Below are 23,944 nucleotides of genomic sequence, written 5' to 3'. Positions count from 1 at the left end.
TTTCCTAAGAAATGACTATAAAAGTAATACTACATATAACAATTTCATCTTCAAATGTTCATAATGTAATCTCAGATACAGCATATGTATCAATGCAATGTATTTGTATGTAATATTACATGCTATAATGGTGTACACAATGTAGAAATAAACTTTTGTCAATTGATTTAGTTTTCTTTTAATTAATTTTTTTTCTACCATGTGCATTTTGCCAAGGTCAAATTTAACCCAAACAGAAGCAAATAAGCAAAACATCATATTAGAAATAATTCCTCAAGGATCATGTGACACTGAAGACTGAAGTAATGATGCTGAAAATTCAGCTTTGCAGACATTCACATGAATAAATTACATTTTAAAATAATTTAAAACAGAAAAACATTATTACTTATTACTTTATTAACAACATTACTCTTTTACTGTATTTTTGATCAATAAATAAAGTCTTGGTGAACAGAAGATACTTTAAAATTGTAATTAAAAAACCCTATTATTATTTTTTACACATAAATCATTGGGGTCTCTGTGACTTCAAAAATATAAACATTCAGTATCAACAAACCATTAGGGTTAAAAGACTACCAAACTGTGAATTAATGGAATAATCTTTCAACATCAAAGGACTGTTTGTAAAAACCGTAGCTGGTCGCCACTAGCTGGAATACTTTAAAATGAGGAGACCCGACACTTTAAAACGTCACTGCATTACAGTTGCGTCCTGTTGTTGTTTTGCTTATTATTACTCAAGGTCAATATCTGAAAGTGTATTGAGTCCATAGACAAAATAACACACAGGAAAAGCAAAAGAAATCAAAGATTAACGGGGAAAGCAAAAGATAAATGGGGTCAAACAGAAGTGATTTACACAGTTTTTGAGTCACCATTTAACTACATGTATTTGAATGTCAAAATAAAGATGGATTTTGGTAATTTGAATGTCAAAATAAAGATGGATTTTGGTACTTCACCCCAAACCTTACCATATGGACAAGGCTACAGATGGAACAAAACTTCATGAAATAAAAAAGCATATTATGGAGATTTACAACAATAGTCCTGGGTGTTTTTATGTTTAAGTGCAACAGAAAAAAAATGTGTGCCATCTGGCGCTTAGAAACTCAGAGTGTGTTGTAGTCCCGGATTAACTCAACAGGGGGTCTGCTATTGTCTGTGCTCTCCAAACAACTACATTGAACTTGGACTCTTTAAGTGATGGGTTAAGGGAGAGCTACAGGCACAATGGAGCAATCATGACATATGCACGGGGGAACAGGGACGCTGAGCTTAAGTAGACAGCTTTAGGGTCTGATTTTTTACAAGTGTAAATGGTGCTTCAATTCAATAATACACTCACTAACTTACATCCTACATTATATTAGATATATTTTGGCTGCAGCCACTGGTATTAATAACTTTTTTAGCCTTTCATCAGTTTAGTGCAACTTATGTAGAGGTTTAAAAATTATGAACCCTCAAAAAGCCACAGCATGTTGACTGGCATCCCTCAGGGACAAATGTTTCTTATGATGAGACTTCAGTGAGATTCTCTAAAGCTTTACTATGATTTAAAATGCGTATTTTTGAACAAATACTGTTTTAAAGTTAGGCAGCATGGAAATAAGGTTACTAAAAGGTCACTTAGCAACATAAGAAGGGCTGATGAGAGATTAATTTATTCAAGCAGAATTAATTGCTCATGTAACGACAATATGGTAAGGTATTTGTAATTCAGCGACAACAAACAACTAAATCACTTGAGAACTATTTGCCTTACAACACAAAGAACAAGAATTGAATACCGTATTGAATAATACTAACACTATGGATTACAAAATACTCTTAAAAACGAGACCCTGTGAAATGAGATGCCTGAGTAACAGAATAAACGCAGTTAGCTTTTGGCAATGAAACATGACACATGACGTATTACACACGCACCAAACTTCATAAATGCTGCATTTCTGAAATATGAGGGTCTGAAAACTGAACGGGATCAAAGAAGCAGAAATACAAGCTGTTTCTTTTGACTGAAGTTCTTAGAACATACTGTGAACTTTGATACAGCTAGAGATGCCGCTGATATCATGTGTCTTCTTTCATGAAATATGGACACACTGATCTCATCAAGAAACACACGACTTGTTAGACTCTGACTTTCTCTAGCATAGGACCAAATAATCCTTTGTAGCACATATAAAGTGCTAATGGACTTTAACAGGAAAAATGCCATTGGGGGTTTTTAGTGTTTTTTTTTTTCTTAAAAAAAACCACACAATTCCAAACATTGCATTTTAAAGGGATACTTCACCCAAAAATGAAAATTTAGTCATTAATCACTTACCCCCATGCCGTCCCAAACCCGTAAAAGCTTTGTTCATCTTTGGAACATGATTTAAGATATTTTGGATGAAAACTGGGAGGCTTGAGACTGTCCCATAGACTGCCAAGTAAATAAGTGTCAAGGTCCAGGAAACGTATGAAAGTTGTCATCAGAATACTCCATCTGCCATCAGACGTGCAATCTGGGTTATATGAAGTGACGGAAACACTTTTTGTAAGTGAAGAAAACAAAAATAATGACTTTATTCAACAATTCCTTTGTCAACAGTCTCCTCTGTGTCTCTCCATATCACCGTGCTGTGTCTATGCTCTTCTGTGTCATCCGCGCCACAAGGATTCACTGTTTCTACTTGTATTTATCTTTGATTTGAAAGAAAACAGCACATCCTTGTGGCATTACCTTTTATAGACCTTGACACTGTTATTTACTTGGCAGTCTATGGGACAGTCACAGGCCTCCCGGTTTTCATCCAAAATATTTTACATTTACGCATTTAGCAGACGCATTTATCCAAAGCGACTTACAGTGCATTCAGGCTAACATTTTTTACCTAACATGCGTTCCCTGGGAATCGAACCCACAACGTTTTGTGCTGATAACCCAATGCTCTACCACTGAGCCACAGGAACACACCAAAATGAAAATTTTGTCATTAATTACTTACCCTCATTTTAAATTGTGTTCCAAAGACGAATGGAGCTTTTACGGGTTTGGAACGACATGGGGGTAAGTGATTAATGACAAAAATTTCATTTTGGGGCAGAGTATCCCTTTAAGTCAAACTGTGCAATTTTTACTTACATTATTTCTAATATTCTATCTGATTTGACCTAAAAATATTGTTAATATATCCTATTGTAAAAAATCTTTAAAACCAAATTATTAAGGATTTTACACACTTGTTCATGAAGTACAAGCAGATCAAATTGGTGTATATTGTTGTAAAACTATTCTTACAGAATGTACTGTCACATTCTATTCAAAAATGTATTTAAGAATGGATTCATGAAAGATTTACACAGAAAAATGGCTCATTTGTGTTTCATGAATGAGGCCCATTAGTTTTCCTTCACTGGCTTTCCAACCACAACAGACTCCATTTTCATTGTGTTCAGTCCAAATGACTTACCTTGTTGTAGTAATGTAGATGCACTGTGTGCCACAGTCCATCACTAACCCCACCAGCTACAAATGGAGTCACTGTGGTTTTAGATTCTCCTAAAGAGAAATAACAGGAAAGAAGAAACCAGTTTTGCTGAAATTCAAGAAAGAGTAATTCTGCAAGTGATAATTAAATTATTAAAAAAAAAAAAAATTTTTAAATGTGTGATATAAATATTTGCACAACAACAAAATAATTATAAATATACAATTATATTTCTATAACTCAAAAGAAAAAGTATTATTATATTATAAATGCATTTATAGATTTCTTTTTTGCTTAACACTTATCCCAAATGTGAAATATACTGTAATACCCACCTAACAAAAATTCCAGACTAATTAAAAAGCTCCAAAGCACCTTGAGGATTTTAATTTGTGTGGCAATTTTTCAGTCTAGTGGACAAAATAAGTAAATCATTGTCGAGGAGATAATAGTGTTTCAGGACCTCCCATGACAGCACTTTCCCTCAGTGCATGCAATGCCAAATATCTTAGTTGTTTATATCTCTCTCTGACTCAATTATGTTGAGTGATGGCTAGTAAGCTGCGACGGACCTTTGACCTATGATGGGTTCATAATTTACCAGAATCACTGTTTTGTTTGATGTTTTACATTCCAGGACAGTGGAGGAATTGCCTTTCACTGTCTTTATTCTCAGCTCATGTGGACGGGAGACCCTCAGTGTTGTAGTAAGACGTAACAAGCATCTGCTTATACTAAGACGCTCTAGGGATGAATTCCACTGTTGTATTTCCTTTGGAAACAATTCTGACCGATTAAAGAGACTGGACAGTAACTCTTTTTGATATGTGAGCTTTGACAAAACAAAGGAACAGGTAGACAGAGGAAGTGTGTTTTAATGCTCTTTGGCCAACGGCTTCCTTTGGCACAGCTCTGGATACACATATACACACTAATGTTTGAGATATGACACTCAAAAAAGTAGCTTTGTTCAGATTCAAAACTGACTAAAACCCATTTAGTTGTTTGTAGTTTGAGCAGACACAAAACAAAACACAACACACACAAAACACAACACAAATGAAAATGTGATCCAGTGCAAAAATATGTACAGTAGTTTATTATTTTTTAAAAATTAAAATGTGACTGCAAAATCTGTAAGATCATAAACCTAAATGAATTCATTAATTAATATTTCTAAAATGTATTGGTTTCTTGATTTTTATTAAACAAAAGCATTGTTTTGTTCTTAAAATTTAAATGGTTATTTAAATGATCATACATTAAAATTTTATATTAAAACTAAAATGAATTGTCTTACTTACCAGCAGAGAAGGTCAGCTGGATTTGCGCTTCAACAATTTCAATCGCAATGAAATCATGCCTTTCATTAAACCTGCCATTATATAGGAGCAGAGCGTTTCTCTCCCTTGTAGCAAACCTATGAAATAAAAAAATATGTATATTTAAAACCTTAACGATGACCATAAATAGCTTGTTCAATGCAAACTTTAATGCAAGTGTAAATTAGGATCCACAGGCCATTTAAAAAAATAGTTTCATAAATTAGTTTTAATCAGATTTATCATATTTTAATCAGACATTCCTTTTGAATGAATATTAATTTCTGATCCACAGATCAAGAGCAGGAAAGAAAAAGCCCAGGAACATCCTAAGGTCACTCACAAAAAAAACATGTAGGCTTGACAGAAGAATAAAAAAAGATAGGGAGTGGAGGAAAAGGAAGTGATAAAACCTGCCAAAAGACACAGCTAGAGGTAATGACACCGTAATGGATGGGGGAAACTGATACTCTGATGTTTGCCAACCTCTGGTATCTCAGTTGGCCCTGTGGTGTGGGCACCTGGGACTTTCGCAGGGAGAGGTGTCAGATAGCACATGGCAAAGGGGCAGACTCACAGGAAGTATGAACAAAGATGCCTCACCACACTCGGCATCCTGTTTTCATGTTTGCCATGAGAAGGACTTGTGTGATTGGTATACAACGGTGTCTAATTTGCTAGATCGGTTACATGGTAATTAATTAATGCCATTATGGGAAAGTGAGGAGACGCTGAGAAGGTTAAACAGGTGTTTACCCTTAGAAAATCTTTTCTCTGCAGGACATTTTCCCAGGACACAACTACACAAGATTTGCACGAGAATAATTGTCATTAACTAAACACGACATAAAATATATAAAAACCAAACAGAAATATGCAAAATAAAAAAAACTTAATTGAAACTATCAAAACCAAATAACAAAAATGTTACTAAAAATGTGTATATAATGTATATTTTAAAAGTATTACAATAAAATATAATTATATTAATAACATTTTGTCTTTTATTTATTAAGCTTAGCTTCTTTTTATTTAAATAGTTTTTAAATAAAATGATTTTATTATTTTTATTTTGGATGGGTGGGTGGATAAACTGATGGATGGAGTAACTTTAGAGGGTTTACTTACGTAAAGGAGAGGGTGAAGTGGAATCTTTGCCTCAGGCTTCTGAAGGTGATGAAGGACTGGCCAGGGAAGCTGCGTGTGGTCATCTCACAATAGGGCTTCTCGTACTCGCCGTCAGGACACTGGCACAGGAAACCTCCCACCAGCAGGTCCACACACCTGCCTCCATTCTTACACACACCAGGAACACAACGGCCTGAACGCACGTTCACCTCACAGCGCTCTCCTGAAAAGAAAATACCAGAGAAATGTCACCACAACAAACTACTTTTAACATTTACTGAAAAAAAGTGAGTGGCACTAATAATGAATGCCTAGAATGTTATTGCCAAGGTGATGCAATGTCGCATTTAAGTTTAAAAGATTGTTTTGTTTTTTTTTTTGCCTGTAGTCAATCTGACTTTTGAATTTCCAGATTACATTATTAATAACAAAGGTTCAAATGGGATGCGCTAGAACAGGGGTGTCAAACTCAACTCCTGGAGGGCCACAGCCCTGCAGAGTTTAGCTGGAACCCTAATTAAATGCACCTGATCTAGATAATCAAGTCCTTCAGGCTTATTTGAAAACTACATGGTATGTGTGTTGGAACTAAACTCTGCAGGCTCCCTTTTAAAGGTTCGTCATGGAACTATCAATGTCAATAAAGAACCTTTATTGTCAAGACTGTAAAAAGCTCTCATTCCAGCCATGCAAATTGAGGTAATAAACCCACATTTCATACAGCCACTGACACATACTAAGTGCAATTCAGCCGTGGAACTCAATTTCAGATAATAATTGGAAACTTGTTCTCTTAACCCAACCTTCTAACCTAATCACTTCAGTGAGCTTAGTTTTAGTCCCAACAGGACAAAGGCTTCCAGTTCTGTCTAAACGAGAAGGCTTCAGAGAGACCATTGAGCACCATGTCCTCTTTGCTTAGTGATTCCTGGCAGGCCGCTGTGCTCATTGACCCAGACTAACCTTTGTTCATACTCTAAAGAAACAGGACCACAGCCAAGCAACAGAAGAACAATGAAAGAGCCCTGGTGGTCTGTAAGACACCTGTCATGCTCTGCTAGTCTCTTGTAACGTGACATGAGATGAACCAATGACGACTCGCTATTGGAAGATGCCACTAGCAAAAGTGACATCATTCACATTGTTACAGGTAGATGTTTGCCAGAGGGTTCCTTTGATATTCATCACAATATACAATAAGAGATTGAATTTGATCAAATTAAGATAAAATTAATGAAAAACACAACTCGGAATAAGACTTCTTTGCTTTATATTGCAATAAAGGTCAACTGAACCTGATAATCTTGTTTCCCCAGTTTAATTTAACCCAGATTTCATGTTAGATACTCTGTGTGTGTGTGTGTGTATGAGTGTGTGTGTGAAAAATGTATTTTTTGTTTTTTCTTTTTTTTCCTCCACCTACCTCGTGTGTGTGTATAGAAGGACCAAAAATGTATTTTTGCCACATCTGTCAACAGGTGAATAAAAAATAAAAAAATATGAATAATAGTTAAGTATAATTAAAATTAGTACACCTTATTGCAATTCAATTTTGAATGTAAAGTAGAATTAAAAATAACTGACATTCAAAAACATTCTACAATCATACCAGAATGAACTATCATACAAAAAAAAACAAAAAAAATATATAAATATATACAAAAAAAAAATAAATAAATATCCATAAAAACACATAAAACAATAAAATATTTTAATTTAATTTTAATTTTCCAACGACTGTGTGTGTATCTAGACATGTGGTTTGCTTTCACCTGAGATGGAAATATCCTGGCGAATAGTGCATGATTGTGTCATGTGCAGCTTCATATACATATACATATACATATACATATGCATATAAAACATTCATTGACACATTGTATGTTGTTCTACATTTTTACATTTTAGTACCTTACTGTGAGTATTTCACCACATTTAGGAGAAAAGATTAACTTCCTAAAATAAACACAATCTAAAAATAAACTTCTGAGGACAAATTTTCCACTGAGGTAAAAGTTATTCGAATTAGATGATTTGTGTGCCTTAGATCATATACCCATTTGTGTTTAATTTATTCTCCACAGCCAATTTATCCGCACAGGACACAGAAACATGATAACTATTTGGACTGTGTGTGTATCTAGACATGTGGTTTGCTTTCACCTGAGATGGAAATATCCGCACAGGACACAGAAACATGCTGATAACAATCTCCTCGAAGATCCATCACCATGCTGACAAACGCAGTAGCCTAATAACAAACATCTGAGGTTTGCTTGGAGGACTTTACCTTGTTGGACTTGTAATCCTGTATCTCTGATTCCTGGCCAGTTCAGTGTGAACACCCTTGTGTACCTGCCATTACCTTGACAAGATCTGGGCCCAGAGGAACTATGTCGTCTGAGACACACAAAAGAGTTCCAAAGAGGTAATGGTCCAAATGTCAGTCAGATAATCCCTCATTTCGGAGGAATTACGGGATACATTACTCTGTAATCAGAGAAACCCATGAGAGGAACTACAGAGGCCACTGTCAACACCTCTAGTTATGACCACATACTACCTGAGGGCTTGAGAGGGCAGAGGTTCACTACTCTTTACTGTAGTCCAGAAACCTGAGCTGACAAACAGACAGAAGCTGTCAAAGTGAATGATCCAGTGCGGGAACTCTGAACTTTGGGACTGAGGGTCTGGATGCCATTCCTGCTGTCAAATTTACACAGGATAATTCCTTCCCCCAAGAGCGGATCTCCATTCAAGTTATGACAGAAGCAAAACTAATGATGCTCTCACGAGTCTGAGCAACTGAGAAGAGGACAATTTGTAACCAATTTGCAATCAACTATCCATACAAACACCTCATTATTGGGGATGTGAAGAAACCATTCCCCTTAAGTATTAAACATCAACACGCAACTTTTTTAACATGAATGACACCTCAAATCATGCCGTTTGAAAAGAGGTGCTTTTCTAAGCAATAAGACTTGCAATTTTCACTTGGCAGATAATGAATTGGGTATAAAATTGTGCACTATTTAGACCTGAATTGAGAATGCTGTTAAAATCCGAATTCAATTCCTAATTTTGAACTGAATTTAGGGAGCCAACAGGACACATAATTGCAACTCAGACAGATAGACAAACGAGCAAATGGTAAATAGACAGACAGACAGACAGACAGACAGACAGACCAACAGACAGACAGACAGACAGACAGACAGACAGACAGATAGACAGACAGATAGAAAGACAGACAGACAGACAGACAGACAGGACAGATAGATAGATAGATAGATAGATAGATAGATAGATAGATTAACATGATGACCAGATACTGACCTGTAAAATCTTGTGGGCACTCACAGGTGTATCCCCCCTCTCGAGTGCGGCACTTCCCGTTATTCTGACATGGGCCTGAGTAACAAAGGTCCACCTCCGTCTCACAGTAGTCTCCAGTGAAACCATCAGGACATCTACACCGTAACCCGTTCACGGGGTGTATGGGCCTGAAAAGGACCGTGTTGGAAGCCACGAAGGGAGCTGTACTGTCAAACTTCAGAACAGCTACGCACTTCATGTAGTTTTCACAGGGTTCCCGCAGACAGATATTATCATCAAACGGCAGGACACGCTGGGTCGAGATCAATGTCAACAACGTACGGTTCAGGTACAGCTGCTCCTGCAGCTCCTCTGATGGGAAATAACGTCCCGGAGCTCCACCCGGAAGCAGGGCCGAGAAAGTGACGTTGAGAATGCTGCCGCTAACGTCTGTGTCATTTTGGACGTTGAAGACGAAGACACCGTCAGGACTGGTGGACAGCACCGCGGCTACACCTTCAGTGAAGAGTGAGAGCAGAGGGGAGAGAAAACGTTCCTGAGACATGTTCTCCAGGCGAACAGTGATGCTGTTCGTCAACATGTCGTCCGTGATGATGGTCACCCGTAGGGTGCAGAGGGCCGAGACCTGGTGGAGTCCATCTGTGATGACACAAAGGCACAATGAGGGACTCGGTTAATGTTTAAACTGAAATTAATGGCATGGCAGGGGGTAAGTTTACATTCTTGTGAGTGAGATGAACTTTAAGAACATGCTGGAATATGGCAATGCATCAACTCTGAACACAAAAAGAAAAATACATTAGAAAAGTTTGGTTTGGAGAGGTGTTGATTATCTGTTTTTTTTTTTTTTTTTTTTTTTTTTACAAGGAAAAAATATGAATATATTGTTCATATACTCATTTGAATACAAATATATATTTTTAATACTGTACATCTGATACTATAAAAATACTGCAAAAAACAGTGTATTATTATCATTATTAACAATGATAATGTTATTATAAATAAATAAATATATATTATTACTATCGGTTACTATTTGTTTCAATATTATAATTTTTTTTTTTTACCGAGAAAATTATGAATATATCATTCTGATACTTATTTGAATACAAGCATATTTTTTAATAGTCCTGATACTATAAAAATATTGCAGTGTATTATTGTTATTATTATTATTATAACTAATAAACAAACAAACAAACAAATAATTAAATGATTACTATTGTGGTTAATATTATAATTTTCAAGGAAAACTAATAATATTTTCATTTTTTAAATACAATTTGTATACAAGAATTTCTTTAATATATCTGATACTATAAAATATGTTTACAAAACTTTAGACATCATTATGAAATATTATCATTATTAGTAGTATTATTATTAGCATTAACATTATTTTCAGCATTATTAATAGTAATGATACTACTACTGCTACCAATAAATAAATAAATAAATATGATGATGATAATTGTTAATATTATTAACAACATTTATTTATATATTAATTTATTTAGTTAGTGGTGGGTGCATTGAAAAAAACCAACAACAACTTTCCATTTCATTCATCACTTTATCATTACTGAATGGCTAAGAACAAAAGTGTCTAAGTGTTGTGTTGTACATCTGACCACTGTGTCACATTTGCTCTGTCCTTTAGTTTGACAGGTATTGTTCAAGGTCCAGTGTTTTCTCTTGTACCAATTGCAGGCTCCTAGTGTAAAGGGCCCCTCTGTCATTTGAATGGAGAGAGCTATAATTGCAGGACAATGAGGACATGTTTCCACTCTGTTACACTGTCCTTTCACATACTGTCAGCTAAGATAAACACACAGTTGTAGACACAACAAGGAGTTTCTCTCTTGCACGCACACACATTTGCACACACATGCAAAAACGCCACTAATACACATTCAATTAAATGTTTTGCACTGATTCACTTTGTTTACAGTTTAACCTATTTCACTGGTGTGCACCATTTAAAAAATTCAGTTTAACAAATATATCTTATTCACATTTAAAAAATACTTCCTATGCCAGACAGTTTTTTCTCTTTTTTACTGTAGATTAAAATATTTTGACACCTTATTTAATTAATTAACCATATATTATGCTATTTATTCCATTCTTATTTGTAATTGATTCACAGCCAAAAATTAATTTCCTAACTTTGCATTATTAAAAAGGCAATTCTGGCAAACTTCCAACCTTGGCAAATCACAAATTTGTCACATACTAATCACAATTTTCCCACAAGTAGAAATTTTCTGCAAGGGAAATGGCTGAATAACAGGCCACATCCTGTTCCATTGTGTTCATAATACTCAATAATCCCATAAACTACTTAACTATGTTTCTTTTAAATATGCTTAGTAAACTTTACTAAACTTTTGTATGCCAGAAATCTGATGCCTATACTGAGAAGGCAGCAGTAATGTATGCGCTAAGTGGTTTCTTGTTTTTTGTCTTTCCTTTAATGAGGTCTGCATTAAAATCCCCACTCTGAAATGCATTAAGTGTCTCCCTCTCCGTTGATTCTCTTACCAGTAAGTGCTACTAAAGCATAACAAACACTTTGGCATATTATAAAATATTACAGAGACACTTTACAATAAAGTGCTGATGAAAACTGATCCAAGAACTTGAAATCTTCTCTAAACAGAATCTGAAGAAAGCCCACTGCTGTAAATATATCATAGTTCATTTTTCAAGACATAATCATTTATCCAGACATCATAAGTAATTTTCACTACCAAAATGTATATCATACAAAAGTCATGAAAAACATTAAAACTGCATAGACATGAAATATGCAAAACTTTTAACTGACATGCCTAGTATTTCCCACCAGAAACAAACAGATAATTCTCAGAATTGTCCCACAAATAATAGATCGGCCTACAGGTGTGATCTTGGATCGCCTCCAGGAAACAACTTCTACAAAAGAATGATAAGACTCCAAAATCTGTCTGTACGATCAAATAGGAATCACTGTGTTAATATGAATATTATACACAAGTGTGGGTGGTCCTGAGCAGAAACTGTACCAACTGATTCCAGAGTTTGCTGAACAAGAAAACAAAGAGAAACACTGTACGTTTCATTGGGAAAGCGGCCGAGATACCACTGCACCACAGGAAGCCCAGCTTCATCGAATCCCTCAAAACTTATGGCAGAGATTATGGCACTCGCAAAGTAAACTAGGTTGAAATGTTCAGAGTTTCACTTGGCAACAGACTCCTTTGTAGGACCACTGAGCTGTGACAGTGTTTACAGCCTCTGTAAAGAAGAAGTGTCATGTTCAGTTGTCTTTTCGAACAATCTGAGGACGAAGGCAAACACTCAGTGCAGCTTTTCTGGGTGGTGTTTTCCAAGGGAAAAGGCCAAACAATCTGTGCAAAGATGAATGTTCAGTGTAGTTTAAACACTCTAAAGACTCTTACTCTACACTCGCAGGAGCTGGCCTGCAAACGAACACACAGTGGGAAATTTAGAGGTTATAATCTAAGTGTTTAACTATCCTATAGATAATGTCAACCTCAGTTTCCTGGTTACCAACCGGTAACCAATTATGTGGATGACGTGAATCAAAGATTTGAGTCTCAAAGTCTCTTTCAACAAACTTTCTGTTCAAAATGGTGAAATAAGTAATGATTTTTCATACCAAATATATCATACATGTTTTAAAAAAAAAAAAAATCTAGGATATTTTAATGTGAACATTAATGAGATTTGAGCAGCAGTGAAGGAGAAAGTTTTTCAACAAATAACCATCAGTGTTGGGTGTAATGCATTACTAAGTAATTAGTAACTGTAATTGAATTACTTTTAATAAATTACTTCTTATGTAATTGCATTAAATACTGTATAGACTATAGAACAAGTCCATATAAAAACAACAGTGGATTTAACATCAAAAGTTTGCATCTAATTTTAAAATGTATGTTTTCAATGTTACTTTCTCCCTTTAAATACTTTGGTCAGTTCAACGATAATTTATTTAATTTATATTATTACTTGAAAGAATTAACAAAGCAGTTTCATGTCTATCCTTGTATTGTTCAGCTGATCGAGGTTGATATAGGATTTAGAAAGTAATTAGTAATAAGTAATTCAACACATTTCAGAGAGAGTAATTAGTACAGCAGAGTAATAATTACGCTGTTGATGTAATTAGTAGGCAGTGATTAATTACTTTTTTAGAGTAACTTACCCAACACTGAAACAATTCAGATTAAATAAAATAGACTTAAAATATGCAGAGACTGCTGGACTACATTTATTGTTGATTTTATGGAAAAAAACAACTTGAACATTCTGCTAAACCTCTTCTTTTGTGTTCCATGGAAGAAAGAAAGCCATACGAGTGGATCTGCATGTGGGTGTGTAAACAATGACAGAATTTGCATTTCTGGATGATCTAATGATTATAGTCAAGTGCTGATCGACTCCATCTATGTTTTGATTATCATTCTGAATCCAATTCATAGTTTTTTTTTTTCAGCTTTTTGTTCAAAATGTTTTTTTTTTTTTTTTACTTACCCACATTAAAGTGTTTTAAAAAAAGAGTGCATGAAGCTAGAATAAAGTGTTTTTGTTTACAAGCAGATACCCTGTTCTTTCTTTGGATGTTTTGTACTGTATGTTCAGATATTCATATAACAAAATATATACAAATTAAAACCTAAATAGGGACATACTTAAATTATGATGTAAAGTTCACTTAAAGAAAACTTATGCGTATATTTGCAGTATAAAACTACTAAACTAGTAGTTTACTGAGACTATACTTCAAAGTGAACAAAGTATTTAATTAGTAAACTATCAGTATACCTAGTTCACTTTTAGTATAATTGCTGTACAAATTACAAACATATAGGTAAACTAGTTGTAAACTCAAAGTTTGCTACTGTTATACTTAAAGTATACTTAAAATTATACTTTTATATACTAGAAAGTGGGCCAATTTAGTCCCAAGAAGTACTGAAACTACACTTAGAAGTATACTACTAGAACACTGATATTTGTATACTTGCTACATAAAGTATACTTAAAAATATACTTGAACTTTACTTGAGTTATACTTAATAAAATGCACTTGAAGTATACTACTTTTTGGTAAGGGAAGTCAGAGTTATAATATAAATGTTTAAATAATGATATAAAAAGTCCAAATTGAGAAAAAGTCAAAATGATGATATAAAAAGTTGGAATGAGGTATTTAGTCATAATAATTATGAGAATAAAAAGTCAAAATTATGACCTACCAGGTCGGAATTATAATATAAAAAGTTACAATTATGATATAAAAAGTCTAAATTGGGATGAAGTCACAAATTATGACAAAAAGTTGAAATGATAACAAAACATCAGAACTGTAAATCATGATCATGAGACAAAAAGTCAAAATGATGACAACAAATCAGAATTATAATATAAAAAGTTGAAAATATGATATAGAATGTTTAAAGTATAAGATAAAATCATTGTTATTATGAGACAAAAAGTTGTAATTACAAAAATTTAGTCATACTTATGAGATAAAAATTATTATTATATTATTATATTAAATAATTATATACCAAATCAGAATTATAATTTTAAAAGTCAAAATTGAGATAAAGTCACAACCATGACAGAAAGTAAAAAATTATGAAAAAAAGACAAAACTATGACATACTAAGTCATAATTCTGAGGCGAAAATCTCTAAAAACGTTTGCTAATTGATATGCTGCAAATATATTGTGCATCCTTATTGTAAACACAATATTTGTTTGTTTCTAAAAGATTCTGTCATCAACAGCATGCCACATAAATATTCTATATTGCTCAAATAGTTTCAATAATTTGTTTGTTTGTTTCTTGCTTATTTCACACAGCTATCCTCCATTTAAGCCCTACATTCCTTTTTAAGGCTTATTAAAAGCTTTTGCTCTGGCATGGCTTGTGTGGAATGTGGTAAGTTGCACTTTGAGAAGTTAATGAGCAAAGTTTCTTTCCACATAGTGCATGGACTAAGTGCCTGATAATGGAGACCACACCTCGGCCAGGCTCCCTCATGAATCTGTTGTGATTCTTGTTAACATCATTGGTGGCAGTTCTGCTTTGATCTCTCCAAGCACATACATAAAACAGAGGTAGTGCAGTGAAATGGAACCCTCCAAGGTGTGGATTTTATGGGCAGCACCGTTAATGTCACCCAAGCCCAAGAGACATATGAAGGTGCTCCTGCTTGGTTATGCAATATCTATCGGAGCTCTTCAAGATTCGAAGCACTTACATAAAATATGAATAACTTATAGACTTTAAAAGCCTTTATTCAAAAATGCAGTAAAATGCAGATGCCACCAAATAACCTTGAAGTTTCCACCATGCATTAGATGAGCTCATCGACAGTTGCTTGAGTTTGGCTTAAAATCAAAACTTAAAGGAAAAGTCAATCATTTAGTTATTTTCATTTCATTTCAAATCCATTTTCATTCTTCTGTGGAACTCAAAATGGCTTCTGAAGTTGTAATATAAGCTTTGTGTGAAGAACAGACCAAAATATTATAGTTCAATAGGCTCTCAAATTTCTCATAAAGTTAAAAAAACATAACTCTAAAAGTTTGGGACCAGTAAGATGTTTTTGAAAGAAGTCTCTTAAAGCCTGAGGCTGCATTTATTTAAACAAAAACTGCATTTATTTAAACAAATGAGGCTACAGCAAAAAAATATATATATTTTTAAGGATTCTTTGAAAGCTCAAAACAGCAATTTTGAAAAAAAACTTACATACATAAAAAAAAGTCTTTGCTGTCACTTTTAATAAAAAAAAGTGTTAATTTCTTAAAAATAAAAAAACTTACAGGCCTCAAACTTTTGAATGGTAGCACAAGTCATATAGACCATGTTTATAATGTCTTTTGGAGCTTGATAGCCAGATACTTTTCACTGTATGCTTTCATTGTATGTAAAAGAGCAGTATGTACATTCTGCTTAACATCTCCTTTTGTACTCCTCAAAAGAAAGAATAGGAAAGAAAAATCATACAGGTTTGGAACAACATGAGCATGAGCATGATTTATTTTTGGGTCAGCAGCTTTGAAACACTGGATTGGTTGAGTTGTAATAATTGTATAACATTTTTAAAATGGAATAAAGAATTGGTCTCCATTGCATCATCATTTCATTTCATAAGGAAGGAATTCAGTAGCAAAGCTTTAGCGCTAGTGAAGATAAAAGCCCAGTTTGCCCTTTGTACTCGTGCAGTCCAATGAAAACCTGCATAAACCATTCCTGACTTTTTTGTTAAATAGTCTTTGGTGTCCAATAGCAACCGCTTGCGTCTAGAAAATAAGAACAGATAACTGCTAAGCTCTATTTATGAGTAACTCAACTCTGCAATCATTACCAAGCATTGTCTTTTGATATAAGAGTCCGCTTAAAGCAAGTGATGTGATCGAGAATACTGATTTACTGTCATGCAGGAACACCAGTCACAACACACTGTGAATAAATGACAAGTTTTGCAGTCACTGTTCTAATTCATGTCTGATCTCTGCTCTTTCACCAGACAGACACCAAGTGAGTTAAAAAAAAGTAGTGTTCTTCTTTCAGCAGTGTCCTTCCTTTAAGGTCTCAACACACAAACAGCTTTGTCTTCACTGACAGAAATCTGCATGTGAACAATGCCTCCCTCCTCCTCGAATTTAAGAAGCCCCCCCCATTTCACCCCCTACCCTCCTTCTCACCCCACTTCACAAAAGGGGCCCGTGCTTCAACCCCCAGCTTGGCGCAAAACACTTAAGAGCACCACAATGCTCTCCCCTTCTCCATGGCAACAACAACGGAGAGGCAGAGCTTTTCAAAACTCTTTTTCTCAGACTTCCTTCAGAGAACGTCCATGAGGAAACCCAATGGGATGCTTTCGGTTCCATTACCAGAGGATTTAGAAGGAGATCAGCTTGCTTAATGTAAGTTAGCCAGTTGAAAAGACCAGCATATGTTGTCATTTGGATGCTGGTCCGACTCCCCACTAGGCTTCTTAACTAGCTTAACCAGCAAGATTTTCTTGGACCATCTGGTCTAGCAAAGCTTGCTGACCAGCATGTTTTGGTGCACCACCAAAACAGGTTCCAAACCAGCACTAATCTGCATAAACCAGCATGGAAATTAATCCTGGTCCATGTCAGCATTAAAAGTGACATGACAGCCTGATCTCTGCTCTTCTCCGAAAAGTTCACAGATTGCCTGCATGGTTTAGATGCTTAGAAATGCTGATATGAGATAAAGATTCCATACACGATGATTTAGAATGTGCCACAATAAGGATAAAGATCCATGCGCTGCCATTAACTAGAGAAATGTGTGCGCCACACGTTTTGCATCAGCCACCACGTGAGATTTCACTTAGACAAAGAGGGGATGGATGAAATACGTCAAAAGTTCAAAAGATAAAGATGAAAAGATCAAAGATTATGAGAGATGCCCTACCTTTAAAATAAAACTGTAGATCAAATGTTTGGCTGAAGAATTAAGCACAGATGGTCTTCTCCTGGCAGCTCACTCTCTCAAATTAAATATCGAATTATCACTCAGAATCCAGAAGCAATCTAGTTAACGCCGATGACTTTTTCTTGACAAACTGTTATGAATGGAATGCACCCCTGGAGTTCAGTCAAGTTTATTAACTGAACGTAAAATGATACAAAATAACTAGCACTAGAGATGAGGCGTTATGCTGGGAAAGAGAAGAAACCACAGAGCCACCATGAATGTAGATGCTGCAGTGCTTCATATGCTGTTTGTGTAATACTTAAGATCTTAAAAACTTACTGTGTACTTACTTAAAACTGCATTTATTTTAACTCGGTGAAAAAATGTACGGAATAAAAGGACTGCCCTTTGATATGTCACATAAGCGCACAATACATCATGTGTATCCAACATTTCTTTTCCAGCACTAAAGAAAAAACTTGAATGGTAATGGCTGGCTGATTTTATAAAAATTATGGAAGCCACATGAAAGGAAACTCAGAGAACTTAACATGACAATGTTTTGGAATTAAATGAAATGAAATTAATTTTTATTATTTTATTTTTTTAACATTTAATGAAGTGTCAGTTCCTTGCAAGTCAACCTCAGATTTGGATAGGAACTGACAAATGTCACTGTGTACTAGGACGTTATTTGCCTAACTAAGCAGCTACACATGGCTACAAGTGGCAGCGTGTCACTGGAAACACATCTTTACTATCTGGCTGATCCTGATCCTTTGTAAGCTGTGACAACCATTAAACAAATATAATCAAAACAACACAAAACAAACTCTACCTGTACCCAGCCTACACAGGAGTTTTAAAGGATCTTCAATTAATCCCCAACATTTTCTTGTCATTTGTGACATCTTATACGAGACATACAAGTTTTATCACTATGAATCTATGAAAAGCTATCACTTCATGGACATAATTTCTAATCCTGATATGTGATATCTTGTTGAAACATGTAACATGGATTTCAATTTATGGATGGATTACAGTTATTCAGTTTATCATTTTTTCTTAAATTAACTGAGGGGCATGTTACAGCTTGGGGATGCAGAATGTGAATAAAGACTAACTTGAAATCATAAGTCAAGTCAAAACCTCCTTTGACACATGATCAGTCACTGTCTAATAGGCAGGACAGTCTGTAAGCTTTGGCTCCTGGGAAAATGTACATGAAATGAACAAACCTGACAGGTAAGAATGACATTTGATTTGTCCAAGATTGAAAGGGAGAAGAGCTGACTAACTTTTATTCATGCATGTGCATGATAGTTGTTAGTGGGAATATGTTCTAGGATGTAAGGATCTGAGGAATGTTGGGGAAGATCAGCAACAGTTAATATGAAAATGGCTGGAGAGAAGCAATTTAGACAAAATTACATCTTTCTATCAAACCACGGCTACTGTACTGGGGTAGAAGAGACTATGAAAGAGTTTAAAATGTCCAGCAGTTTAAAAGGTCACATCACATTATGAAATACAAAGTTTTAGTTGTAAGATATAAAATCAAACTGGTAGATAAAAAAAAATCACATTGGTATGTAAGGTCACATTTTGTAATAAAGGTCACAATTGGGAGAAATAAAGTTGTGATTATGAGGTATTGTGAGGTATTGTGGGAATTTATATATTTATTTATTTTTTTACTCTGAGGTGTAAACAGGCTTTAAAACAATCTCATATTCACTAAATAATATATTGCAGACAAGAATGTATAAACTGATGGGCACTTCAGAATGGCTGCAAATAAATAACTTTAAGCGTGATAATTGTTGCCATGGATATGCTCACTAAGGAGTGCCAAAAAATATTGCTAAGCATGAAAAGAGACACAGTAAAGCTATAAAAATAACTTAAGGATTCAGGAACTCATAACCCAGCAGAAGAGAAGACCTCACCAGACAGCGCACAAGGAGGCAGATCACTATCACTAAGAGTATCAAAGAAAACCAATTAACACAGTGTGAAAAGAATAAAGCTCTCACAAATCCACTTCTACCATGGCAAGGCAACCTGCAAAGCAGATTTTGCAAATCACTCAACTACTGAACACAATCTTTGGCCAAATAATGGACTGCTTTTCAAATGAGAAACTGTGGCCAAATAATGTGGTATCATGCATAATATGAGTCTCACCTGAAACTGTCACCCTCATTGTGGCCTCAAGCTGCCTGTTGTTATCCAAGTCCTTGCTCAGCTTTAGCTCCCCAGTGTCTTGGTTAAGAATCAGCAGGTTGAGATCATTTCCCTCAACAAATGTGTAGAGGAGCTTGTCAGACACATCTGGATCACGAGCAGGCACCTTCCCGATAACTCCTGTGGGAAAGCTGCTGGATTTATTGGTGATGTAATTGTTGAAAATGATCTCAAAATCTTGTAGAATGGGGACATTGTCATTGACATCTACTAGGAGGACATGTACAGTGGCCCGGCTGACAAGTGGGGCGGAAGTGGCCTGGACCACTATTACATACTCCATCTTGGTCTCAAAGTCTAGGTCAGTAAGGGCAATTAGATCTCCGCTAAAGATGTCGAGCTGGAAGACTTCAGGAATGTTGCCCTCTACAATCTGGTAGAGGATCTGGGCATTGGTACCTTCATCTGGGTCTGTGGCACTTATACGAGCAAGAGTGGATCCTACTGCACTGTTTTCCTCTACGTAAAAGTACAATTCATCCTTCTCAAACACAGGGGCATTGTCATTTATGTCCAGCACGGACACATGAATGTCCACAGCTGCTTTGAGAGGGAGTACTCCTTTGTCCACCGCAAACGCCTTGAGGCTATACACTGCAACATTTTCCCTGTCAAGCTTGCGGGCTGTTCTGATGATCCCAGAGTAAGGCTCAATAAAAAAGTCCCCCTCACCATCATCCCCTCCTTGAAAGGTGTAGCTGAGTCGACCGTTAGATCCCGAGTCCCTGTCTGAAGCAGATACCTGGAGTACACTAGTGTATACTGGTGCATCCTCAAACACTGTTGCCTGGTAGATTTCCCGGAGGAACTGGGGTGCGTTGTCGTTGGCATCAAGAATGATGATCTCTACGTAGGTTGTGTCTGATTTCTGGGGGATGCCGTTGTCTCGGGCAATGATGGCTAGTGTGTAGGATGCCTGATCTTCATAGTCGATTTCAATCTGTGTCGTGATGGCACCAGTGTCAGGGTCAATCTTGAACTGTGGCACATTGTCCTCCATTACATAAGTGATCCGGGCATTTTCACCAGTGTCCTCATCAGTGGCACTGATGACCACGACGGTGGAGCCTACAGGTCGATCTTCGCTCACTAAGACCTGGTAGTTGGCACTTTGAAATACTGGTCGATGGGTGTTGGCATCAGTCACATTAATGAAGACTTGAGCTGTATCTTGGCGTGTACCATCTGAGGCAGTGATTGTTAGGAGATACTGCCGTTCCTGCTTATAGTCCAGAGGTAGCGCTAAAGTAATAAGTCCCCCTCCACTCTGGCTGGTGATGGCAAACCTGTTCCGTGTGTTCCCACTAGATATCTGATATGTGACCACGCTGTTCACATCCCTGTCTACAGCACTGACCGTAAGCACACTTGTGCCCACAACTGCATCCTCATTGACCTTTAGGTTATACAAGTGCTTTGTGAAGGTTGGGACATTGTCGTTTACATCTAGTATAGTGACACTTACACTTGCTGAAGATGACATTGTAGGAACCCCACGGTCTCTGGCCTCAACACCAAAACTGTAAAACTCTGTAGTCTCCCTGTCCAGCTCAGCACTAACCGTAATCCATCCGGTGTTGTTGTTGATAATGAATGGGAAGCTAGATGATGTTTCAGTCAGCTTGTATTCCAAATGAGCATTGTCACCTGAATCAGCATCGATAGCTTGGATGTGTAACACAGAGTAACCTACAGGAACATTTTCTAACACTGAGGCTTGAAAGGGTGTGCTGACAAACATGGGGGCATTATCATTAACATCCAACACTTGGATTACAACCATACCTGTGCCATTAATAAGAGGTGGCCGTCCTCCATCTTGTGCTTTCACTCGGAGTGTGTATTCCCTTATCATCTCATAATCTAGAGGGCTGATAACATCAATGACTCCTGTTGGGGAGTGTATGTAAAACTGGCCCTTTATATTCCCATTTATGATGCTGTAATGCACTTTGGCATTATTTCCAGCATCTTTATCCGTAGCCTTTACCATAGCCACCTGAGAGTTCACGCCTATGTTTTCAGGAACTTGAACTACATATCGCTTCTCACTGAACTGAGGGTAATTATCATTCTCGTCCTCTATAAAAATGTGCATCGTGGCTGTGGCAGTACGTGGACCGGGCTCTCTGCCCTGGTCATTAGCTTCAACAAAAAGTCTATACTGGGATTTGACCTCTCTGTCTGGTCTGACTCTGGTTTTGACCAACCCATTCCTTCGATCAATTTCAAAGTACGTATTCACCTCATCATCGTTCACAATCGTATAAATCATATTGGCATTAGAAGGTGCGTCTCCATCTGTAGCCCTAATAGTCATCACTTCAAAGCCAACTTCAACATTTTCTCGAATACTAACCCTATACTCATTCTGTTCGAAAACCGGCGCGTGGTCGTTAGTATCACTGACTGTAATAGTGAGGTACGCTATAGCTAATCTTTTAGGGGTTCCCCTATCAGTAGCAGTAACTTTAAACACATAAGTGTCTTTAACTTCCCTGTCTAGAGGTTGAAGAGTAGTTATACCGCCCGTCTCAGGGTTAATTTGGAATAAACTGTTGGATCGGCTGTCAAAAAGAGCTTCCATGTCGTATTCGATAACACCGGCGTCTCCGTCATCGGCGTCGAACGCTTTGAGGGTAATGACTCGCGTTCCTGAGGGCTCGTTCTCGGGCACTGATACCTGATAGTTTGGGAGCTGAAACTGAGGAGCGGAGTTCACGTTTCTTTTTTGACGTTTAGCCCACGGGTCTAATTCACTTCGAGTGTGTTCTCTTCTTAAATGTAACTTAACATCTACAAATAAAGAGCTATTCAGTGAATTAGGCATTAAACAAAGCAAACTGGCCTCATCTCGCTGCTTATGAGGTAAACAGAGGTTCGCGCTCGTGAGGGAAATAACACGCCGCTGGTGTTTCTCCACGCACCTACCGCGAAACATTTGGGAATTCCGCAAGGATACAGGCAAACGTTCGTAAATGTTTATGGGTAAGGAATCCAAAGAAAAACATGTTTCATATCCAGTCAATAGATACATATAGGCATCTGGATTAAGATTTTTTCTTTTGTATTTGATGAAGCAGTTCTGACCATGCACGAATGTATTGAAGTGAAGTAGTATAAAGTTTGCAGAAAGCATTGATTTAATCCGCAAATACAGTCGCACGGGATTTCTCGGTAAACGAGTGCAGTCAACTTTGCGCGCGACTGATAGCAGTCCATCACTTCTCCCGATCTTCAGAAAGTGTCGTAAAGACTTATCTGTGAGATTTCTGTCGATTCTGTACGTCCATTCTGGTCCGATTGATACATTTGCAAGTGTTACACCAGGCTGGAGGGATCCCGATAGATGCAAATCCAAGCATCCAAACGGTGGGAGATGAATAAGTAATCCAAAACACATCCATATCACTGGTAATTCCATGGCTCACGCGCATCTCATTGGTAATATTAGTCCAAACGATCCAGAACGACTGCAGTCCGCAAAATTCCAACCATTCCTGTAACGTGGAAGTGCACATTGGGTCAAGGCATGTTCTTGTGTGCAGAGCAGCAGGGACCAGAGAGCTGCACTGATAAGTTTTGAGTACTAAAACGGCTCTTCTCTCTCCCCTCCCACAACAATTTGCATGGACCTACTCCTGCATTGTGATTTTGAAATTTCCAATGAGCCCAACCGAAAAGCTTACATTCTTGGCTATTAAAGAACAATGTTTTAAATTTAAATGTAAACCACTTAACATGTTGTCAACTCACTTTTTCACATCGTAAACTTTTTAAATTCCTCTAAATGCATTAATGCACCAAGGCCAAATCCTAAATTGCAACATAAATCTACCTTACTGGATCTAATTATAACGAATAGTGCTCATAGATTTACTTCAACTGGCATATTCTGTAATGATATCAGTGATCACTGTGTAATTGCTTTTGTC

The 23,944-nt window shown here is 36.5% G+C and overlaps 1 protein-coding gene across 1 annotated transcript in view; it reads right to left on the bottom strand.

Moving 5' to 3' along the window:
* Positions 1–23,607, bottom strand: part of LOC109056204 (cadherin EGF LAG seven-pass G-type receptor 1-like) — a 47,304-nt gene extending 23,697 nt beyond the window's left edge. The window contains exons 1-5 of the mRNA XM_042715411.1: positions 19,950–23,607; positions 9,278–9,916; positions 5,939–6,161; positions 4,793–4,908; positions 3,471–3,559 (exon numbers count right to left, since the gene is read on the bottom strand). Coding sequence (XP_042571345.1) covers positions 3,471–3,559; positions 4,793–4,908; positions 5,939–6,161; positions 9,278–9,916; positions 19,950–23,433 — 4,551 coding nt within the window. The 5' untranslated portion in view covers positions 23,434–23,607. The remainder of the gene's footprint in view (positions 1–3,470; positions 3,560–4,792; positions 4,909–5,938; positions 6,162–9,277; positions 9,917–19,949) is intronic.
* Positions 23,608–23,944: the final 337 nt, after the last annotated feature.

The sequence above is a fragment of the Cyprinus carpio genome, chromosome A25 (genome assembly GCF_018340385.1).
Source record: "Cyprinus carpio isolate SPL01 chromosome A25, ASM1834038v1, whole genome shotgun sequence".
Taxonomy (NCBI): Eukaryota; Metazoa; Chordata; class Actinopteri; order Cypriniformes; family Cyprinidae; genus Cyprinus; species Cyprinus carpio.
This window is presented reverse-complemented; position numbering and strand designations above follow the sequence as displayed.